At 41.9% G+C, this 24,333-nt stretch overlaps 1 protein-coding gene across 7 annotated transcripts in view; it reads right to left on the reverse strand.

The window, feature by feature from the left end:
- The window catches only part of rsf1a (remodeling and spacing factor 1a), a 124,785-nt gene that overhangs the window by 50,174 nt on the left and 50,278 nt on the right, over positions 1 to 24,333 (reverse strand). For 6 of the 7 annotated variants that reach the window (XM_073044307.1, XM_073044304.1, XM_073044306.1 and 3 more), the window contains exons 2-7: positions 20,150 to 20,241; positions 19,671 to 19,763; positions 11,090 to 11,295; positions 8,217 to 8,371; positions 4,207 to 5,522; positions 2,413 to 2,598 (exon numbers count right to left, since the gene is read on the reverse strand). In XM_073044307.1, coding sequence (XP_072900408.1) covers positions 2,413 to 2,598; positions 4,207 to 5,522; positions 8,217 to 8,371; positions 11,090 to 11,295; positions 19,671 to 19,763; positions 20,150 to 20,241 — 2,048 coding nt within the window. The remainder of the gene's footprint in view (positions 1 to 2,412; positions 2,599 to 4,206; positions 5,523 to 8,216; positions 8,372 to 11,089; positions 11,296 to 19,670; positions 19,764 to 20,149; positions 20,242 to 24,333) is intronic. The other variant, XM_073044303.1, reaches the window with a different exon arrangement.

Here is a 24,333-nt window from a genome sequence, read left to right on the forward strand (position 1 = left end):
CGGTCACTCCAATACACAGAGCAATCACATCATCTGACAGCCTGCCTTTCCCAACTTGCTCCATCTTCATTCAATTTCTCTCAGACAGCTGAATGCCCCCTTTGTGGCAAAAACAGTGCAGCAGCTTCTCCAACGTGAAAATGTAGGCTGACAACTTCTCTCCTTCCTCCTGAAATGTGTGCCTAAACTTCATTCTAAGATCGACTACACTTCCAGCAATGCCAAAAGCATCTTCCAGAGCTTGCAGTAATTAGCTGACATGGCTAATGGATTTTCTGCCTTTAGGAACCTCACTATATCAGCTGCCGGGTCCTTTTTCATATTATCTGAGCACAGCCATTCATCAGTAACTGAGATGTCTGCTCAGCCCAAGCCTCATATTCTTCTTCCCCATTGGGTGTGGGCTTGATCCCAGCCTACAATAACTTGGGCTCTCCACAGCTATACTTCAGCATTTATCAACCAGTGATATATAATAACCAATATGAGCTAAGAATTTAAATCAACCACTTAAGGACTCATTAGACTTTTCATATTAAGACAACTCCTTCCCATGTCTCCGCAGAAATGAGAGCAACTTGTCTTTAAAGTCTCCGCTCTCAGCTATCGGAAACTTGACTTCCAATTCAGCACAGTCACCTACACCCACGCCTCTTCTCTAAAAGTATGTATGGCCCATTGCTCTGCCTCTCCAGGTACTCCAAGCGTAACACGGAGATCTACTCCCATCACGCCACAACTAGATCTGAACTGACATCTTTGCCCACCATTTGTTCAAACTGTTGTCCACACAATCAATGCCTCTCATCATCTTATACACTTCTATTAGGTCTGTCGGTCCAAGGAGAAAAGACCAAGTACACACAACCTATTCTCATAAGGTACGCCCTCCAATCCAGGCAACATGCTTGTAAATCTCCTCTGCACTCTCTCTTTAGTATCCACATCCTTCCTGTAGTGAGGTGACCAGAATTGAACAAATGGAGTCTGACCAAGGTCTTATCTAGCTATAACATTACCCCACAGCTTTTGAACTCAATCCCATGGTTGATGAATGCTAACATACCACACACTTTCTTAACCACACAGTCAACTCTGTCCCAAGATCTCTTAGAACCTCCACACTGGCAAGAGTCTTACCATTTAAATAATATTCTGTCTTCAAATTGGACCTATCAAAATGAACCACCTTACACCTATCTAGGTTGAAGACCATTTGCCACTTCTCAGCCCAATTCTGCATCCTATTGATGTCCCGCTGTAGCCTCTGACAACCTTCCAGACAATCCAACAACACCCCCAACCTTTGTGTCATCAGCAAACTTACTAACCCACCCTTCTACTTCTTCATCCAGGTCTTCTGTAATCACGTATCTTAATCACTTTCCTGGACAATAGTTTAACAAAGGCTTAAACACACACCAAGTCTCAGAGCAATTACACAGTATTCAGCAAATGCAATCATGGATGACAGCCCCCAAAATGAAACCCCCTTTTTACTGAGCTTCTCTCAAAGTGCAGCTCGTTAGACCCTTGTTAACAGCCACTTGACTCAGCAGTGAGAAAACTCACAGACTCCATATGTCTAGGGTTGATATGACTTAGATCCTACCAAACCTGGGAAGATGGGACGTCCTGCCCACCCGAACCCCGATCTGTGTGAACACTGTGTAACATACTGTCCCTATGCAATTGCCTGTTGCCAAGAAATAACAGACCATAAATTGCACACAATTATAAAGCAAGTATATTTACAAATGTCAGCTTTATTAAACAGTTAGTAGGAAAAAGAAAAGGAAAAAAATAAAAAGGGCCTATTACAGTTAACCCAGTCCAAATGTGCACACAATTTGGAGCTCATCTTGAAGCTGTCTTTAACTCATGCACTGGACCCACAGTCTGCATGAAAACATACACCACATTCCAAATGTTGCTCAAAATCAACTCAAACCAATGGGCTCTCCCACAGGAGTATTGGTCCTTCCTCCTTGAAGTCATTCATCTGCACCAAGCACCTTGTGCAACAGGGATGGCATCCTCAGCCATCTTCTCTCCTGTCTTCTCCTAGTTCCAGACCTCGACCTACACTAGTGTCCGACTCAAAAACATCTCCGCCCAGCATTCTCTGGAACCTTCTCCCAATTCAATCGTTCTGATTGGTTGACACATTCCTAAGTTGAACAATATTGGTCCTTTAGCTCATACCGAAACAGAACAGACTGTTCTTACAGAACCACTAAAATGAAATACCTACAGCATAGCAGTAAAAATCTTAACCAGGGCACTACAGATGGAAGGAGCACCTTACTACCTCCTTTGGTAGAGATGTAACTCCATCCCATCACCCAATTAAAACAATACCAAAGCCAAAAGGAACACAAAAACAGCAAGAAAATAACAAGTGGGACCTACCAGTTCAGGGTGATTGGACAAGCCACATTTTTTACAGGGCTCATCATCTTCTGCTGGCCTTTCTTCTTCTGCCTCATCAGATTCATCATCGTCCTGGTCGCTCTCACTCTCCTCACTTGATTCGTCCTGTCTACGCCAGCCCTTCGATTTGGTCCATTTAGCTCTTCTGCTGGCTTTCGCCTTACGCTGCAAAGTTAATAGTGAATGTCAGTCATAGAATGCTTTGGCCCACATAGTCCATGCTAATCCATTAATCTGCCTAGCCCCATCAACCTGCATCTGAACTATATCCTCCATACCCCTCCCATCCACGTACGTAAGCAAACTGATTTTAAATGTTGAAAATAAACCCACATCCACCACTTCCGCTGGCAGTTCTTTCCACAATCTCACCACCCTGAGTGAAGAAGTTCCCCCTCAAGTTCTCTTATCTTTCACCTTTAACCCATGACCTCTAGTTCCACTTTTCTCCCTGGTAACCCACTCAGACACCTACCACTCCCAGCATAGAAAACTTGTCCCTCATTCACCTTGAAACTTCCTCCTTCTAACCTAAAAAGCATGTTGCCTTGCTTTTAATGTTTCTATACCCAAGAAACAGATTCTGACTACCTATGCTATCTATGCCCCTCTCATAATTTTAAAGATCTCTATGTCTCCTCTATCTTCAATGCTCTACAAACAATGCAAGTTGGTCTTCATACTGCTCAAATGCTCTAAACCATACAGCATCCTGGCAGATCTTTTCTGCACCCTTTCCATAATCTCCACATCCTTCCTGTAATGGGATGGCCAGACTGCACACAATACTCCAAATATTTGGCGTGACATGGTAGAGTAGTGATTCGCACGATGCAATAACAGCTCAGAGTAGAGTCCAATTCCGGTGCCGTCTGTAAGGAGCTTGTACGTTCTCCCCGTGACCACATGGGTTTTCTCCCACAGTCCAATGTCATACAGGTTATTAGGTTAATTGGTTATAGTAAACTGTCCTGTGATTAGGCTAGCGTTAAATAGATGGGTTGCTGGGCGGCGCGGTTCATTGAGCTAAGAGGGCCTGTTTCCTGCTGTATCTCTAAATAAAAAAAATTAATAAATTGCGGCCTGACTAAATTTTTATCAAGCTGCAGCATGACTTCCTTACTTTTATACTCATTACCCCTACCAATGAAGGCAAACATTTCATAACACCTTATCTATCTGTGTAGCACTTTCAGTGAACTATGGACCTGGACCCCAAGGTCCCTCTGAACCTCAATGCTGTTTAGGGGCCTACCATTAACTGTATGTCTTCTCCTTCCAATTGACCACTTTTCATAACAGCTCACGCTTGCCAGGATTAAACTCTGTCTGACATTTCTCTGCCCATATCTGTAACCGAACTATATCTTGTTGCAATACACACAAAATGCTGCACTCAGCAGGTCAAACAGCATCTATGAATAAAAAGTCGACATTTTGGGTCAAGACCCTTCATCAGTACTGGTATATCTCGTATTCTTAAATAGTTCTTTACAGTGTCCACAATTCCAACAATTTTCACTCCAAAGAGAAAAGCCCTTGCACGCTCAACCTATTTTCATAAGACACAGGTACCTGAATGGTCAAAAAGGAGATGGCTATGGACCTAGCACCCCTAAATAGGATTTGTATAGAAGGTACTTGACAGCCAGTAGAGACATTCAGTTGAACATTTTGCCTCCTAGTCTGTTAGATCTATTAAGAAAGACTTATGTTCATTTCTCAACACAACAAAATAATGTAACTGGAATTTTTGATAAGATACCATGGTACCTTTGTTCCTCTTGACAGAGAGGAATCTTTCTCCAGTTTTCTCTGGTTCTCCTCCTTTCTTGGACTCTGGGGTGCAGGCACTTCTTCCTTCTTGATTGCTTTCTTCTCTTGATTCTCAGTCACTTTTATGGTGGGTTTAGATATTCGCTGTGACCTCCTCAGGCATCTAGCCTCACCCTGTTCTGTCTCTGGCTTTTTCTCCTCTATATGTTCTACTTTCTGTGGTATTTCTTCTGCCACTGCTTTCTCTGGTGCCTGTTGTCTCATGGATGACCTTGTTCTTCTCAATGAGACTTTCTTGCATTCCTCCTGCCCACCTTTGATACAATCTGCCTGCTTTTTGTCAGGCAGCATCCTTTCAGAGAGATTGGTGTCCACGGAGCATTTTGAAGAATCCTCATCCTCACATTTAGATTTTGCTTCCTCAGTAGACTTCTCGAGTTCTAGGAGACCAGGGTCTCCACCTTTTCTCTTTGTCACGCAGTTCTGGTTAGCCTCAACTTTTATTACACTGCCATGATTCTCCGTGGCAATGCTTATTGGTGGCTCTAAGCTTTTTGTGCCTGGCCCATCAATTCCATTTTCCTCCTCCCTCACTGGGTGCTTGGCTTCAGTATCCTGTTTTCCCTTGGGTTCCTCAGTCTTCCCTGGAGCAGAAGCCTCTGTGATTCCCTCCCCACTCTTGTGCTGGTTCACCTGAGGTCCAATGGTCACCTCGCCATTCACTAGTTGTTTTCCATCCTCCTCTATGGGTGCCTGCTTCACAGGCTCTCCCTCTACTTTCAACAGTTCTTTGACAGGGGTGACAGGCTTGCCTATGGGGCCTTTGTCATAATCCTCAGCAAGTTTGATTTCGCGCTTTTTCACAGGAAGTTTTGCCTGCTTGACATTCCTTAATGCCCTTTCAAGCTCTTCTGAGGATTTCTCTTTGATGTCATCAGCTGGCTCGACCTTAACGCTGACTTCTAGCTTTTCACATTCTACAGATGTCAACTTACCACTGTAAACCTTCCTTTCACCTGAGCTTTTCAGATTCATCAGTTCTGCTTTGCTGGGTTTGCCTTCCCCATCAGCACTCATTTTGTTAACACTGTTCTCTTTGGTTGGTTTAGTACCGTCAGCTTTCGCATTATTTTCTGACCCAGGTTCCTCGATCTTAACCATCTGCTCTAGATTTCCCCCATTGTCATCTTCCTGTTTTTTGACCAGCTGGACTTTCTTGTCTTCTACTGGGGAAGTAGATGCAAGGGATGATTTTCCAATTGATTCTGATTCTTTCTGCTGTTCTTCCAACACCTTGTCTAGTTTCATTTCTTCTGTGCAAAAATGAAAATTATTTACAATGTTAACAGAGAATAAAACCTCCAGCTGTCAGACTCTGTGTAGTATCTCTAAAGCTGTATACATAAATCAACACAAAATGTTGGAGGAACTCAGTTGGTCAGGCAGCATTTACAGAGGGGAATAAACAGTCGATCCTTTGGTCCACGACCCTTTGTCTAGATTGGAAAGGAAGAGGACAGAATGCAGAATAAAAGGGTAGGAGTGGGGAAGAAGGAAGAAATTATCACAGAGCAACACACACAAAATGCTGGAGGAACTCAGCAGGTCAGGCAGCATCTATGGAAGAGAATTAAGAGTCCACATTTTGGGCCAAGACCCTTCATCACAACTGTTAAGGAATAGTGCAGAAGCCTGAATAAGAAGGTGGTTGTAAATGAAATACAATGTTGGAAAATTCATGGTTGTGCACTTTGGTAGTAGAAATAAATATTTTCTAAATAGGGAGAAAATCCAAAGATCTGAGATACAAAGGGACTTGAGAGTCCTTGTGCAGAACACCATAAAGGTGAATTTGCAGGTTGAGCCAGTGGTGAGGAAGGCAAATGAAATGTTAGCGTTCATTTTAAGAGGTCTTGAATACAAGAGCAGGGGTGTGATGCTGAAGCTTTTTAAGCACTGGTGAGGCCTCACCTTGAGTACTGTGAACAGTTTTGGCCTCAAGAGGGATCAGCCATGATTGAATGGATGAGCAAACTCACTGAGCCAAATGGCCTAATTCTGCTCCTATGTCTTATGTTCTTATGGAAAGAAAAGGAGTACAAGCCGGCAGGTCATAGGTGAGACCAGATAAGAGGGAAGGTAGGTGGGTGGTGGGTGGAAATAAAAAGCTTAAAGATGATAGGTGGAAGAAGTGAAAGGCTGAAGGAGAAATCTGATAAGGAGAGACAGTGGACCATGGGAGAAAGGGAAGGAGGAGAGGCAGCAGAAGGAGCTGACAGGCAGGTGAGAAGATAAGGGGTGACAGGGGAACAAGAAAGTGGAATGGAAAAACAGAGAAAGGAGAGAAACTTCTGGAAGTTTGAGAAACCGATGTTCATGCCATCAGGTTGAAGGCCACCCAGAAAGAATATGAGGGGTTGCTGCTCCAACTTGAGCATGGTATCATCATGGCAGCTTAAGCCATATACTGAATATTAGAATGGTACTGGTAAGTCAAACTGAAATGGGTGGCCACCAGGAAATCCCAAATAGTGCTCAACAAAACGGTCTCCCAATCCATGTAAGGTCTCAGCAATGTAGGAGCAGCGGACAAAGTAGATGACCTCGACAGACTCACAGGTGAAGTGTAATCTGGGGCGGTGAGACAGGCAGCTGCAGCACTGCTTTTGAAATGCTACAGCCAGAGAGAGCTGCATTGGCCCCCTCCATTTATTGTCTCCAGCATCTGCACACAATGGCTGCAATCTGCACCCATCTAGGCTATGCTGACAACAGCTCCTGAACCCATAATTTCTATCATCAAGAAAGTCAAAGTCAGCACTGCATAGCGCTATGGTAGTATAGCTGTTAGCATGATGCTAATACAGCTCAGGACATGGTAGTTTGGAGTTCGATTCCGACGTACTCTGTAAAAAAAAAGTGTGTGTGTGTGTGTGTGTGTGTGTGCGTGCGTGCATGTTTTTTCTTCTCAGGGTGGTCCGGTTTCCTCCCACAGTCCAAAGGTATACTGGTTAATAGGTTAATTTGTCATTGTAAATTGTCTTGTGATTAGTCTAGGGTTAAATAGGTGGGTTGCTGGGTGGCATGTCACAGTGGACTGGAAGGGCCTGTTCCACATTGTATCTCTAAATAACATAAAAGATATAAGTACCTGGGTTTGTTTTACACTGGGCAGAACATGGCAGAGCTAAACAGATGAAAGAAGGCTAAGTTCAAACCCCCATTTTCCAACCATTCTTTCCAATATAAGTGCTCCTCAGCTCAGTGCAATGAAGTTAAGCTACAACCAGCCACTGTGGAATGCAGAGAAATGCTACAAGCTAAAGCTTCTACTTCAAAGAGGTCAGTCCACATTTGGAGTATTGTGAACAGGTTTGGGCCCCTTATCTAAGATGTGCTGGCATTGGACAGGGCCCAGAGGAGGCTCATGAGAATGAATCTGGGAACAAAATGATTAACACGAGGAGCGTTTGATGGGCCTGGGCCTGTATTCACTGGAGTTTAGAAGAATGAGGGGGAATCTCATTGAAATCTATGAAATATTTAAAGGTCTAGATAGAGTAGATATGGAGAGGATGTTTCTTATAGCGTGTGACACTAGTACCAGAGTGCACAGCCTTAGAATAGGGGGATGTTCTTTTAGAACTGAGTTGAGAAGGAATTTCCTTAGCCAGAGGGTGATGCGTATTTTGAATTCATTGCCACAGACAGCTGTGAAGGCCAAGTCTTTGGGTATGTTTAAAGCAGAGGTTGAGAGGTTCACGATTAGTAAAGGTGTCAAAGGTTGTGGGGAGAAGGCAGGAGAATGGAGTTGAGAGGGATAATAAATCAGGCACAATGGAATGGCAGAGCAGATTTGATGGGCCAATAGCCTAATTCTGTTCCCATGTTTTATATTGAAAGTTTATGCACATGGGTTTTAAGAAGGAAAGAATTTATCCAATTAGATATTGAAGGAAGTCTAAAAATAAGTCACTATAGGTCAACAGCTACAGAAGAAAAGGTACCTTCCAGGTGCTCTTCAAGTTCTTTCTTGCTCTCTTCATCTTCTGGTGTAGGACTAGTACGAGAGGACCCACCTTCCTGGATGAATTTACTCAGTAATGCTGGATCTATCTGGGCCTTCAGCAGCTGCAAGGTTTCAGCCAATTCGTTGCGGTCCCTGAGAGAGAGAAGTTCGTGGGTGTACGCCATGACCACCTTTCATGTACTCAGCAGTCTGATAGTCATTCAGATAAAGAAGGGGGTGGGGTTAGTGGAGAGGAAAGATTAACTACCTTTCCCGCTCTTGATCTTCCTCATTTGGGAAATTTTCATACCAATTCCACCACAAAGTTAAAACTAGGTCTAGTCTCAAATAACTGCATGTCCAACTCACTCAATTCCTCAATTAAGACTCGGCTAACTTTTGAGTTGTTGGTCATCAATGCCATTTTGCTGGATCTACATTCAGTGACCACTTTATCAGTAAGTGCAAATATCTAATCAGCCAATCCTGTGGCAGCAACTCAAAGCATAAAAGCATGCAGACATGATCAAGAAGTTTAGTTGTTGTTCATACCAAACATCAGAATGGAGGAGAAATATAATCCAAGTAACTTTGACCAGGCAATGATTTTTGATGCCAGATGGCTGGCTTGAGTATTGCAAAAACTGCTGATCCCTTGGGAGTTTCATGCACAACAGTCTTTATAGAGTTTACAGAGAATGGTGCAAAAAACAAAAAACATCCAGTGAGCGGCAGTTCTGAGGGTGAAAATGCTTTGTTAATGAGACAAGTCAGAGGAGAATGGCCAGACCGGTTCAAGCTGACAGGAAGGCGACACTAACTCAAATGACCATGTGTTACAACAATGATGTGCAGAAGAGCATCTCTGAATGCAAAACATGTTACTGAATTGTATGGGCTACTGCAGCAGAAGATCATATCGTGTACACTCCTGTACCTAATGAAATGGCCAGTGAGTGTAGATCCAACTGGTGCCATACTGCCTTCACACTGCTACTAACTTCCAATCATCATAAATTGGAGCACATCCATAAGTCCTCTGCCCATGTGCTTCTTCACACCAAGCATTATTAAACCACAATTCTGTGTTAACATGAAGCCATGAGGGGATTTAAAAACAAAGATGTGTTGGATTAGACCATATAATTGTTATTTTCTTTGCATCTTCACTTTTATGCTTGATTGTATTTTATAAAACTATTTATACATGTAAAATGTTCATTATGTTTCCCCAGTGGTCACAGTATGTATATGCAATTGTTCAGAGTGTCGTCGAGTGGTTAGATCTGTATTCTGAAAAGTTCTCTGGTATCATATTATTTAAATAGGGGCTAGCTGTTTGGTTAACTCTTATCTACAAATTTGAATGGAATATTTCTTATCTATGGTATGGAAAGCACTGAACACACAAGCTCACCGTCTTTATTCTTTAGTTTTATTCTTTCCTTTTCTTCCTTTTTGTTCTTAGACTCCTGATATTAACCAGTTTCAATTCTCTTTTTTTTTTACAAAGAAGGCACGGCAGCAGCTACATTTCATTAGGAATTTGAAACTTGGTATACCGTCACCAAAACACCCACAATATACCGCACAGAGATTCTAAATGGCTGTATAACCATATGGTATGGAGAGGTGGGCCACTGCACAAGACTGAAATAAGCTGCAGAAAGTTGTAAACTCAGTCAGCTCCATCCTGGCACTAACTTCCCCAAAACCCAGGACACCTTCAAGGTGCAATGCCTCTATAAGACAGCATCCATCATTAAGGACCCCCATCACCCAGGGCATGCCCTCATGCACCTCTTACTGTGAGGTGCATGGGATATTCAGGGAGGGGTAATACCTCTGGTGAAGGAACTTGTTGTGTCTATTCTGAGTCAGCTCACTCACCTTTGATTCCCACCATTCAGTTCTCAGCTATGGCTCCAAGTAGCTGTTTGCATGCGACTCAGCCACACCCCAGTACACCGTCTCAACAGGCAGGCCAAACCAAGTGAGGGAAGCCGGCAGCCACATTCCCTGCTGAGTTGGGGGAATGCCTGTCCCAGCATGCAAAGTCAGCTATGGCGGACTGGGTGGATGAGATCTACAGTGAGATTCAATGGGCAGGAAGGTGGCATTGCAATGTTCCATGGAAAGTGAAGGGCATGACAAGGAACAGAAGACATCACAGTCGTCCACTGAAACCAAGGAAGACCTCAGCTTGTGACACTTGTTCATACCACTGGACTCAAGACTTCTGAGATCAAGAGAGTGGAACTGCCCCAATGCAAAGGTTTTTCTACCGTTTGTACTTTTAAAAACTTTCTTGCACAGGTTTCTAGTCATTATCCGTCACAATGGACAACTACCACCATACTCCTTACATAGCTTACAGTTTTTATTATATATTGCAATGTACTGCTACGCATAACAAATTTCATGACATATGCCAGTGATAGTAATGCTAATTCTGATTCTATTAGCGCTCAGTAAAACAATCATGAAGTTACAAGTTCTAAGTTTTATGACTTCTGTAAGAATCTTGGATTAAAATCAGAATTGAACAGCCGTAGCAATTCTCATCCTTACTTTTAAATCCACTCATGGCTATTCCTTTCCCACCTGAATCCAGAAATGCTTCCACACGTTCATTAAAACCTACTGAGAATTCTGTCCACTTTTCATTGCCACCAAGGAGAGTCCGGTCCTCAGCAACTTCACTCACTAAATCTCTCTGTATCTTTTCCTTTAAAAGTCCTTTGGCCAATCCTGGTGTTAATTTGCTTAATAATTCTCCCTTTGTTTTCCAATAGCCAAAATTAACAACAAGAAACTTGAAAATTCACTCTCCCCCTCTCCACCCAACATTATCCTTTAGGCCCAATGTACCTTACAATGAGCTTCCAAGAAGTGCCATCTTGATCATCTTGTTCCTCCGTGTACAGTCGAACATTTAATTCCTGGTCGAGCTGATACCAGTACATTAGGCCATCTTTATCACAGCCAATGGGATGAATGCGCATAGCATCAGGTTCCTCTTCATTCAGCACGTTCTTGAACTTTAAGTTGTCGTCAAACTGACATTCACAAAGGTACTGAAACAAAAGGACCTCTTAGTAACTCAACTCCAGCAAATTACAAGTTCTTATTCTTGGCCAAACTGTGTACTGGAAGTTTAGAAGAATGAGGGGGAATCTCATTGCAACCTATTAAATGTTGAAAGGTTTGGATCAAATGCATGTGAAGAGGATGTTTCTTATAGTGGAGGAGTCTAGGACCAGAGGGCACAGCCTCAGAATAGAGGGACGCCTGCTTGGAAGAAGGAGGAGGAATTTTTTTTAGCCAGACAGTAGTAAATTTGTGAAGTCCATTGCCACAGAAGGCCATGGAAGCAAAGTCATTGAGTGGAGATTAGTCAGGGTTCAAAGGTTATGGGGAGAAGGCAAGAGAATGGGGTGGAGAGGGATAATAAATCAGCCATGATAGAATGGAAGAGCAGCCTCATGGAGCCGAATGGCCAAATTCTGCTCCTATGTCTTATGGTCTAATATTAGGCAATATTAAATCAGAATAAGCTGTAATGGTACTCACTTCAACTCATAAAGTATTACTGTGCAGATTACTGAAACAAAACATTAGCCACCCTGCTCTTCTGGAACTGCACTAGTGGCTAACAACAAAGTGTGTGTGTGTTGAGTTTGATGTGTTATATGCCTAAATAAATAAATCCTAGTTGTCATCACACTGACTTGTTGGGCCAAGACACCATTTTAGAACTGGGGTCAAAGGAGGCCAGACCAAGAAATGAAAGGAAGTTTACTCCTTTAATCTGTTATTCTTTAAAAAATTTCACACATTCATGGTCACTGTTTTCTTAGCACAATTAACATCTTAGATTATCCACTATTGTGCTGTAAATTAAACTTGTACTCTCTGAACCACCGGCAACAAAATAATTTCACTGCTTTCATCTTAAGGGGAAGCAGAGATATTTCACAAATTCCACCCAGTAGGAGAAATGAATTTTGTTAAAAGCAGGGATGTGTGCAAAGCTGTCTTCTACCTAGAGCTCCTAAAAGCTTGGTCCAATGCCAATGAACCATACAAAGCAATAGTTTTCCCTACCTGGTCAGCCCCAAATTGGCTGATTCAGGCAGATTTGTGACCAGAGTTCCAATATTTCTCATTACCCAACAGACAAGAGAAGTCATACATTTTCTCTCTCTCATCGCTGCTGTAAGACTCGTGAATGGTTCCCTAATATGAAAAGATGAATGCTTGACCCCACAATTTATTTCATTATCACTTTCTGCTTAACCGTAACACTTCCTTCTAGATTATGTTGTTGCTTTTCCTCGTAGAGGCATAAAGCACTACAGCACAGACACAGCCCCCTCGGTCCATCTAGTCTGTGCCAAACTGTTATTCTGCCAAGTCCCATCGACCCACATTTACACCACAGCCCTCCATAACTCTCCGATCCATCTACTTATGCAAATTTCTCTTAAATCTGGAAATTGATCCCACATCTACCACTTCTGCTGGCAACCCATGGAGTGAAGGTTCCACCTCATGTTCCCCTTAAATACTTCACCTTTCACTCTAAACCTAGGACCTCTAATTCTAGACTCAGCCAACCTCAGTGGAAAATGTCTGCTTGTAGTTACCTCATAAGACATAAGGCCATAGGATATAGGTTCAGAATTAGGCCATTTAACCCATCAGGTCTGCTCTATCTATGCCCTTCATACCCCTCATAATTCTGTACTATCTCAATGCATTACTGCAATGAAATAATCTGTATGGATGGAATGCAAAACCAAGTTTTCCAATGTATCTCAGTACATGGGGCTCCACAGTAGTGTAGCTGTTAGCACAACACTATTACAGGTTGGAACATTGGAGTTCAGAGTTCAATTCTGGTGTGTCTGTAAGAAAGTTTGTACGTTTTTTCCCGTGACTGCATGGGCTTCCTCGGGTGCTCTGGTTTCCTCCCACAGTTCAGACATATCGATTAGTAGGCTAAATGGTCATTGTAAATTGTCCTGCGATCAAGCGAGTGTTAACTAGGTGGGTTGCTGGTCAGCACAAATCATTGGGCTGAAAGGGTCAGTTCCGCGCTGTACCTCCGAATAAGTACATAAATGTGGCATAATAAACCGAATATAATATGATCTTGAATCCCCAACTGGCAATTTTACAGATGCTGGGAAAAAGGAGAATATGGTGTAGAGGCTGTATGTGGTTTGCAGGGAATGAAGTAGAATTATTTTGGTCTCTGGTCAGATGAAAAGTACATCCACTTCAGGTGAATGGTGGATAGCAATAGCAATGTTTCATCCTAATGCTCCTCAGTAAACAGAAACAGCTTAATGATTAACACTGGTACAAGGGGAAAATCCACCATTAAATCATGGCTGATTTGTTTTTCCTCTCAACCCCGTTTTCCCTGTAACCTTTGATACCCCTTCTAATCAAAAACCTCTCAACCTCCACTTTAAATATACCCAATGATATGATGACCAACCCTTATAGGAACAAGTACACAGAACCCTGGAAGGATATCGAGGGTTAGGTAAAGAGAAAAAATTAAGCTTGTGAAAGAAGAGAACTAAAGACTGGGGAGTCCTGTCAAGAGTACAAAAAAACCCTCTTTAGCAATAACATTTAAAAGGCATTTGAACGTAGAAAGATAGGAAAAGTTTAGAGGTATATGGGCCAAATGCGAGCAAATAGGATTAGCTTTGGTGGGGATCTTGGTCAGCATGGATGAGTTGGGCAGAAGGGCCTGTTTCTATGCTGTATTACTCAATGACATGAAACGTGTGCTATGGGGTGGGGAGCCTAGTGGATGGCTAGCCAAACACGTATGTGACCAACAAAGATCAAGCTCTGACAGGACATCTTGGAAGCATAGTGGTTAGCACAACACAATTAAAGCTGTGGCCATCAGAGATTGAAATTCATTTCCAACGCTGTCTTGTAAGTTCTCCCTGTGACCACATAAGTTTCCGCCAGGTACTCGAGTTTCCTCCCACTGTCCAAGGCCATGCTTGTTAGTAGGTTAATTGGTCATTGTAAATTGCACAGTGATTAGGCTAGAGATAAATAGGTGGGCTGCTGGGCGATGCAGCTCAATGGGCCAGAAATGGGCATCTCTAAACAAAAAAAAATTCGCCCTGTGCAGGCAAGTTGTTTCCATTGGTAGGTGAGACTATAACTATGGGACATAGCCTCAAGATCCAGGGGAGTAAGTTTAGGACAGAAATGAGGAGGTACTGCTTTTCCCAGAGAGTTGTGAATTTGTGGAATTCTCTGCCAAATGAAGCAATGGAAGCTACCTCAGTAAATATATTTAAGACAATGTTGGATAGATTTTTGTAGGGGAATTAAGGGTTATAGGGAAAAGGCAGGAGTCAATGGCCAGGTCAACCACGATCTTATTGAATGGCAGAGCAGCTCAACGGGCCAGGTAGCCTACTCCTGCTCCTATTTCTTATGTTCTTATATGACTGCATGTGTATCCTCCGGGTGCTCCAGTTTTCTCTCACAGTCCAAAGATGTACTGATTAGTTAATTGATCATTGTAAATTGACAAGTGATTAGGTTAAATAGGTGAGCTGCTGGGCAGTGCGGCTGGTTGGGCCATAAGGGCTAATTCTGTGCTGTACCTGCAAATAGATAAAAATAAAATACTTCCCCTCAGCACTAAAAAAAACCCAAAAATTTGCTGACCCAGGAAGAATGGGTAACTAAACTTGTCATCTGAGGTTTTCAGCAGGCTGTGACCAGCTTTGGAGGACAGATATGAATTTCAGAAAAAAGGGAAGCAGAGTACATCACCATGGTACAATGTCCTTTCCATATGAAAGGGTAAAAATATTCCCCACTCTTCATAGCAGAACTAAAAGTCTGCTTTTACATGGACATTTCAGATTCATTATAACCAGAATGATCATCCATTTTTATTTTTCTTAGTACTTAAAAGAACAGCATTTTTCTCCCCACATTAAGTTGCATTCTTAATTTTAACATTTTAACACCATTTTACAACAGCACTTACTGAATTAGTACAAAAGAGGTCAACAATAATATGGCAACAGAAGGAACACATATATAAGCACATACAAAATGCTGGAGGAACTCATCAGATCAGACATCCATTGAAATGAATAAACAGTCAAAGTTTTGGGCTTGAAACCTGATGAAAGGTCTCAGCCCAAAGCTGCTTGTTCACTTCTGTAGATGCTGCATATTCTGCTGAGTTCCTCCAGCATTTTGTGTCTGGTGCTTTGGATTTCCAACATCTGCAGAATCTGTTGTGTTTACTTATGTAAAAAAAAAATCAGAGGATAGCAAGATTGGACACTTGGGGCGCATGGCTCTAAGGTAGTACGATAGGTAGTCATGGCAAGATTCATGATTCAAATTTAAAATTCAAAATTCAGAGTAAATTTTATTATCAAAGTACATATATATCATCATATATAACCCCGAGTTTCACTTTTCTGTGGGCATACTGAGCAAGTCCATAGAACAGGCATAGAATAGGTGGGCAGAGTTAGAATGGCGCCAAGTGACTGCCTCTTTGAGCTATTCTGTGAAAACAGCTTAAAGGCCTCTCTTTAAAGGCTCTTTTTTCCCTTTTCAAGGTTGCTGGGATTCTACTGAGGTCCAGATCTGTAATAGCACTTAAACTGTATTTTTTTTTACGGTGGATGAGTTCCCACTCCTGGAGCTCACCAGACAACCATTTTCCAACATTCTCCAGGAGTGATTTGGAAGACAGTGCTTCCAGGACACGGCACAGCAAAACCCTGGACCAATTCCGAGCTGGTGCTGCCGACTGAGACATCGCGGGAGAAGGAACATCAGGATTTCACTACGGCGGCTTTTCGGATGGAGGTCTCTGTAGTCGAGCAATCGCACTCTCTCTCTCTCTTTCTCTGGATAGTGGGGAGAGTTTACTGCCGACTCTCGAGTCTGAGAATCTCTGAATAAAAAGTGATAGACAGTAATAGACAATAGGTGCAGGAGTAGGCCATTTGGCCCTTTGTGCCAGCAACGCCATTCAATATGAACATGGCTGATCATCCACAATCAGTACCCTATTCCTGCCTTCTCCCCATATCTCTTGACTCTGCTATCTTTAAGAGCTCTATCTAACTCTTTCTTGAAAGCATCCAGAGAATTGGCCTCCACTGCCTTCTGAGGCAGAGCATTCCATAGATCCACAACTCTAAATGTTCTAACTGGCCTACCCTTATTCTTAAACTGTGGCCTCTGGTTCTGGATTCCCCCAATATCGCGAACATGTTTCCTGCCTCTAGCATGTCCAATCTCTTAATAATCTTATATGTTTCAATCAGATCCCCTCTCATCCTTCTGAATTCCAGTGTATACAAGCCCAGTCGCTCCAATCGTTCAACATATGACAGTCCCGCCATTCCGGGAATCAACCTTGTGAACCTACGCTGCACTCCCTCAATAGCAAGAATGTCCTTCCTCAAACTTGTCCAGGTGGGGTCTCACCAGGGCCCTGTACAGCTGCAGAAGGACCTCTTTACTCCTATACTCAATTCCTCTTGTTATAAAGGCCAGCATGCCATTAGCTTTCTTCACTGCCTGCTGTACCGGAATGCTTACTTTGTGTGATGCAGCACACTGTAATATCGTAACAGCGACTTAGTCTTCCTTTTCGCTGTGAAATGGGTGACACCTCCCTGTCTCTTATTAGTGGAGAGACAGTAAGAGTCAGGCATGCCAAACTGTAAATTAATCAATAGTTCTTGTTGACTGTAGATCATAGTCTCTCTTTGGGTGCTTTGCTATTGCTTGGTGGGCGGTGAGTGCTGACGCTTTTTTTCTGAAACAGGTAAGGGGGAGGTTGATGTGTTGATGCTTGCTGCTGTTTGTGCATTGGAGGAGGAAGAAAGGACTTTGGGGTTCTAATGTTTTTCTGTCGTTCATTCTATTGGGGGTCTGTTTTTCGTGGATGTCTGTAAAGACTAGGTATTTCAGGTTGTATACTGTACACATTCTCTGATAATAAATGGAACCATTTGAATAGTCACTATAACAGGATCAATGAAAGATCAACCAGAGTGCAGAAGACAACAAACTGTGCAAATGCAAATATGTAAATAAATAGCAACGAAAAATGAGAACATGAGATATTGAAATAAAGAGTCTTAAAAGTGAGATAATTAGTTGTAGGAACATTTCAATAATGGGACAAATGAAGTTGAGTATAGTTATCCCCTTTGGTTCAAGAGCCCAATGGTTAAGAGGTAATAACTGTTCCTGAACCCAGTAGTGTGAGTCCTGAGGTTCTTGTACCTTCTACCTGATGGCAGCAGCAGGAAGAGAGCATGGCCTGGTGGTGTGGGTCCCTGACGATGGAGGCTGCTTTCCTACGACAGTGTTTCACTTACATATGCTCAATAGTTGGGACAGCTTCATCCGGGATACATCTACTATTTTTTACAGAGATCTTCTGTTCAAAGGCATTGGTATTTCCATACCAGGCTGTGATGCAGCCAGCAGTAAATAATATATTCTCTACTAGACATCTATCAAAGTTTGTCAAAGTTTTAGGTGTCTTGCAGATTCTCCACAAACTCCTAAGGGATGAGAAGCACTACCATGCTTTCTTTGTAATTATAATATTATTACAATTTATTCTAATATATAACTAATATGATACTTAATTACAATATTAATTATAATTATAAATATAATTTAAGGATTAATTATAAAATGGCAAATAGTTTCTTGCCAATATTAGCTGAAGAGTAGGGTGCAAGAGCAGGAAGGTTACTCTCCAATGTTTTGCTCCTAGTGGGGCGACTGTAGTGTAGCAGTTAGCGCAATCACTTTACAATGCCAACGATCATCAATTGAGGTTCAACTCCCGCCACTGTATTTAAGAAGTTTGTAATTCTCTTTGTGACTGCATGGGTTTCCTCCGAATGCTCCAGTTTCCTCCCACATTCCAAAGACATATAGGTTAGGGTTGGTAAGCTGTGGGCATGCTACAATGGCGCTAGAAACATGGTGACACTTGTGAGTTGCCCCAGCACATCCCTGATGCTAACAATACATTTCACCGTATGTTTTGATGTACATGTGACAAATAAAGCTCATCTTAAATCTTAAATTGCATTAGTCACTAGTCTGACCAGAGCTGCAATACAGCCTTCTTTCTGGTCATGTTAGAGGGAACAGGTAATTAAACAGGGAGTTTACCAGAATGTTATGAAGAGAGATTATATAAATTGAGGTTCTTTTAGTTGGAAAAGAAATACTGAGCAAATTACGTACCTAAGAACAGTTCAGTAAAGACCCTTCAGCCCACAATATTGTGCCAACCTCTTAACCTACTCCAAGATCAATCTAAACTTGTCCCACATAACCCTCCGCTTTCCCTTCATCCATGTACTTATGTAAGAGCTTCTTGAATGCCTCTGATGTATCTGACTCTAGCAGACAGACAGATAGCCATACTTTATTGATCCTGAGGGAAATTGGGTTTCATTACAGCCGCGCCAACCAAAAAGGCACCTCTCTTGGCAGGGCAATGCACACACCCACCATTCTCTGTTACATAGGGTGAATAGGAGGGCCAGAGAGGTCAACAAGTAGAAAGGCTGGGTGGAGTAAGAGACATATGGCAAACATGAAGCCTGACAAAGCTCATTTGAGCAATTTTGCACCGCACACCCAAGTAAAGATGTGCTGGCCTGGAGAGGGCCCAGAAAAGATTCAGATAAATAATCCTAGGAATGAAAGGCTCTAAATATATTGCTCTAGGCCTGTACTCGGTGGGCTTCAGAAGGATGAAGGAGGGAAATCCCACTGAATCCCACAGAATCCGTAAAGCCTGGATAGAGTGAATATGGAGAAGATGTTTCCATTAGTAGAGTAGGCAAGACTGATGTTGTCACTTAGCATAACAAACATGGTCACAGGTATAGGCAGTTTATTGTGTACTCAGGATACTTATGCACTCGAAACAGACCTGACAACATTATTTTTTTGGTGTTTGGCTCTCTGTCTGCAGAAGCTTTTAGACTATTTGTGTGAATTATTTTGCGACAAAAGTGCTTGAGCATTCAGAGGCATCTCCCACTGTAGATATTTAATTCAAAGGAAGTACTGTCAACTCAAAATATTGAAATGAGCAACGTCATTGTAACTACTGAAATTATACCGAATCACCTGTTACTATCTTTGACCTTAAAAGGTATAACCTATTGAGAGTGTATCCAGAAGAATGCCTACTTGTTGTAATGAATAAAGATTTCTACATCACAGCTTCAGTGAATCTCCAGTGACTTCATTCACAGTTGCAACATGCCTAAAATGGCTGAAAACTAATTCCAGCACCTTCATCCTTTACAGCTTTACAAACTGAACATCAAGTTAATATCAGGAGAGGTTCATGCACACAAGCTTGTTGAGAAGTTACCTTCAAGAGGCCAAGTTTGCATTCGGCATCCATCTCAGTGTATCCAATTTTTTCCATCTCCCAAGCCCAAGTATTGTTGTATTCCAGGCAGATCTATTTAAAAGCAAACTAATTTAAAGTGTTTTGCTTACAGTTTTATAATTTATAATATTTTAAAGTTAAAACAGCGATGACCACTAATAAAAAAATTTAATTTAAAGAACCTTCAGTCTATGATAAAGATGCAGTACTCAATCCATGCAAATACAGTAACGGGATAAAATTCCAATTTATGCTGTAATTGATATTTGCACCTGGTCCCCAACTATTACTAACCAGCGATCTACTGACATTTGCACATTAGGGAACTTTGTTTTGTAACATGCATTATCAAAGAAGCCGTGTTTTGTTGTACTGGTCTATAGGCAATGAAAACCACAGAGTGATGCAAGACACTAAGCCACTTTTTTCTCAGGAGATCCAGTGTGAGAGTAGTTTACCCTGAGAAGGTACTTTTCCCATCGATCGAAGCTGACAGACTTCCCAATCTTCCTCATCAACTTCAAATGAAGATCAACCAATGGTTGAGGAACTGTAGGAAAAAGAACAAATTAAGTTAATGGTTGTTTCACTTCAGTAAAGAAATTCAGTTACAATTTTAACAAAAAAGACTTACTAGATATTATATTTATTAAAAACACAAGAGATTCTGCTAGGGATAGCCAGCAAGTGTCGCCACGCTTCCAGTGCCAACATAGCATACCCACAACTTAACAAACTTAGCCTGTACATTCCTGGAATGTGGGAGGAAACCAGAACATATGGAGGAAACCCATATGGTCACAGGGAGATCATACAAACTCCTTACAGACAGTGGCAGGCATTGAACCCAGGTCGCTGATGCTGTAATAGCATTACACTAACTGCTACACTACCATGCCACCCCATCCAGAGTCTCAGAATTTGTTTCATTAATTTTCTCACAACTGATGTTAGGCTCATGGGCCTGCAATTACCTAACATATCCTTGCTGCCATTCTTGAATAAAAGGCATCTCATTTCCTGCCTCCAGTCAACTCGAACATCTTCTATAGTCAGAGATTTTGAAATCCAGAAACCTCTTCCTTTGCTTCCCATAGTAGCTTGGGATCAGGACTTTCTTACCTTTCCTAGGTTGAGAATCAAGCCTAAGCTTCATACAATAGAGGGTTAAATGAATGGGAAGAATTGAACTAAGACTCTTACCCAGGTTACAAATCAATACTTATGAATGAGCGTTTTGGAGACGGGCGAGATGGATGGGGATAGATATATTTATCATGGGCTACGGGTCATGATACATCTTCTGTTGGATGTGAACGGGCCATTTCTGTGTGCCTTCTCTCCTTAGCCTTCCTGAGCCACAACAATCGAGGCCAGGTGGAACCAAGCAGGGCTGGGAGTGCTAAGCAGAGTAACTCACTCACTCACCAAGTCAGTAAGGCCAGCTGCTGGCTGCTTTTCCCACGCATGCTTGCTCAGCTAGTATAGATGTCTGTAATCCGTAAGACCACACGACATAGGGGCAGAGTTGGGCTATTCAGCCAGTCAAGTTGGCTCTGCATTCGACCATGGCTGATTTATTATCCCTCTCAGTCTCATTCTTCTGTCTCCTTCCTGAAGTCTTTGATACCCTTACTAATCAAGAACCTATTAACCTTTGCCGTCTATAGCAATGAATTTCAAAGCTCATCTAGGAGAAGGAAAACTGATCTCAAATCTCTGGTATCTTACAACTGTATCCACTCATGAGTAGGTTTCAGGAATAAACCCTGAGGAAAAATCCGGAGCTGGAGTCCCTAAGGCAGTCCTACATTGATGACTGATAACTACTGTATGCCACTGGTGCCAAAGTATATCAGTCTCTGCCATTCTTTTGCATTCATCAGCTGTGCACAGAGGGGGAGCCTGCTCTGTAGGCAACAGCTTGCTCTCCAAGTCGTACTGTCCTGCCCTCCAAACTGACTTGCAGATACAGCTAAGACACAACATCCATGGTTGACCCCAACCGATGTAGGCCTCTCTTGTCAATTCATTAAGAAGGTGGAAGTGCTAGAAGTGGATACCTCCAAATTAAATTGACGTTAAGTAGCAGAAGGGAGAAAAAAAATCAATGATTTTTGCAGCACACAGTAGTACATTAACAAATTATCAATGGTCCCTTGCACACCAGCTAATGAATAGTTGAGAATATGGAATATGCCTTGTTGAGTTTACATATGGTTATGTAAACAGATTTGTTCATGAAATTATAAACTGCACAAGCAGCTCCTGAAGAAGGTTCTTGGCCTGAAAGTTAACTCTTTATTCCTCTCAATAGATGCTACCTGACCTGTTAAGATCTCCCTAGCATTTTGTGTGTGTTACTCTTGAGATTGTTAGAATATTTTGTCTTGAGGGGTTTGTGGGGGAACCAGAGTGTCAGGCAAATAATGAAGATCTCAGGATGAAAATACAGGAGACTGTAGATGCTGAAAACTGGAGCAAGAAACAATCTACTGGAGGGATTCAGCAGGTCAAGTAGCATCTGCATGGTCTAGACACCAAAACCTCAACAATTACTTCTCCCCCTTGATACAGATCTAAACCTATTCCAATATCATTTTCATTTCTTTTCTACCATTACCTTGTCCTATGAACTGAGAAATTGTGCAAAATCCCAGAAAATAAACAACATTAAATTGAAAACTGAAGAATCCACAATGGGAAGAAACTGATCAGTCACAATGGCAACATGGGATAATAAGTGAAGCTTGTGAAAAAGAACAAATGGACTTGAGACATGTAAAACAAGGAAATTCAAAGTCAAGACAATTTTACTTGAAATTATGCTTTTGTAGTCACAGAGTCATTGAACAATACATCACAGATACAGGCCCTTCAGCTCATGTTGATCATGGTACCCATTGATCTCATCCCAATTTCCTGTTTTAGGCCCATATCCCTAAACCAGGGGATCCCAACCATTTTTATGCCATGGACCCCTACCATTAACCAAAGCATCTGTCGATCCCAGGTTGTCAATCCCCGCTCTAAATCCAACCTATTCAAATACATTGATACTATTGTAACTCCCTCAACCACTTGCTCTGGCAGCCCTCTTCTTATACTTACCACCGTTCATGTGAAAAAGATCCCCTCAAGACAACCCTCACTCTAAATCTATTCCCGCTTAGTTTTGATAATTTTAACCATTCCTGTAAGGTTTTGCCCAAGCACCCCACCACTATTTTCCAACATTACAAAGCAATCAAGACCTAGCCTGGCCAACCACTCTATATAGCTCAGGCCCTCCAGCCCTGGCAACATCCTCAGACATCTTTTCTGCACTCCTTTCAGTTTAATCATATATTTCCTTTAATAGCATGACTACATCATACTTAGCAATGACTTATAAAAATGGAACATATGTCCTAACTCCTACACACAGTGCCCTGACTGAAAACAAGTGTGCTAGATGCCTTTTTCACCACCTTAAATACCTTTAAGATCATTTTCAATTGTTGTGCATCACTTTCCAAAATGCATCGTCTCACATTTATCTGAATTGAAATCCATTAACCAATCAAGATTCCTTTGTAATCTATGATATCCTCCCTCAATATCACCACCACCTTCTAATTTTGCATCACCTGCAATTTTACTGATCAAGGTTTGTGCGTTTGTATCCAAATAATTTATGGAAATAACAAGTAATAAGAGTCCCAACACTGACCCCTGCAGCACACCACTAGTAACTGATCTTCACTATGCAAATAATTCTCTGCTTCCTACCTCCAAGGCAATTTTTAATCCATCCAACCAACTCCCCCTGGATTTCATGGCACCTATCTTTCAAACCAGCCTACTACGTGGGATCTTGTCGAAGGCCTTGCTAAAGTCCAAATAGACAATACCCTCATCGTAATTTTGGTTACTTCTGAAAGGATCATCAAGCACAACTTTCCATGCAGAAAGCCATACTGCCTCCTCCTAATCTGACTCTCGTCTATCAAAATGCTGGTAGATTTTGCCCCTCAGATTCCCTGTAAAAACTTACCCAGATTTGCAATATTTATTCATACCATTTTAATTTTAAAAAGAATTAGAAGTTCAAACAAACATTGTTAAATGCTCCTTTCAAAGTGCATTTCCATAAAGTGGAAAACTAAGACCCAGGATCTTAATATTTCTGAAGCATTTCAAAGAAACTTGTCCATTTGGTGCACAAATTACAACATGAACATTTCACAAAGCAAAACCGATTTAAGTACAAAACCACAGGAGTTTATGGGAAAAGTTAATTCAAACTGCACAGACAGAAAATGCATTATAATAGATTTCTTATTATTACAAACAGATAAGCAACTTTATGAACGATAGAGTCTTTAAAAATTACAGCAAACAGGCCCTTCCAGTGCATGTCTAAACCATTTACCCCTCAATACCCCTACCATATGGATTTCAGCAAGGCATTTGATGGTACCCCATGCAAGGTTTATTGAGGAAGTAAGGAGGGATAGGATCCAAGGGGACATTGCTTTGTGGATCCAGAACTGGCCTGCCTACAGAAAGCAAAGAGTGGTTGTAGGCAGGTCACATTCTGCATGGAGGTTGGTGACCAGTGGTGTGCCTCAGGGATCTGTTCTGAAACCACTTCTCTTTG

Source organism: Hemitrygon akajei, chromosome 4 (assembly GCF_048418815.1).
Source record: "Hemitrygon akajei chromosome 4, sHemAka1.3, whole genome shotgun sequence".
In the NCBI taxonomy this organism is placed as follows: Eukaryota; Metazoa; Chordata; class Chondrichthyes; order Myliobatiformes; family Dasyatidae; genus Hemitrygon; species Hemitrygon akajei.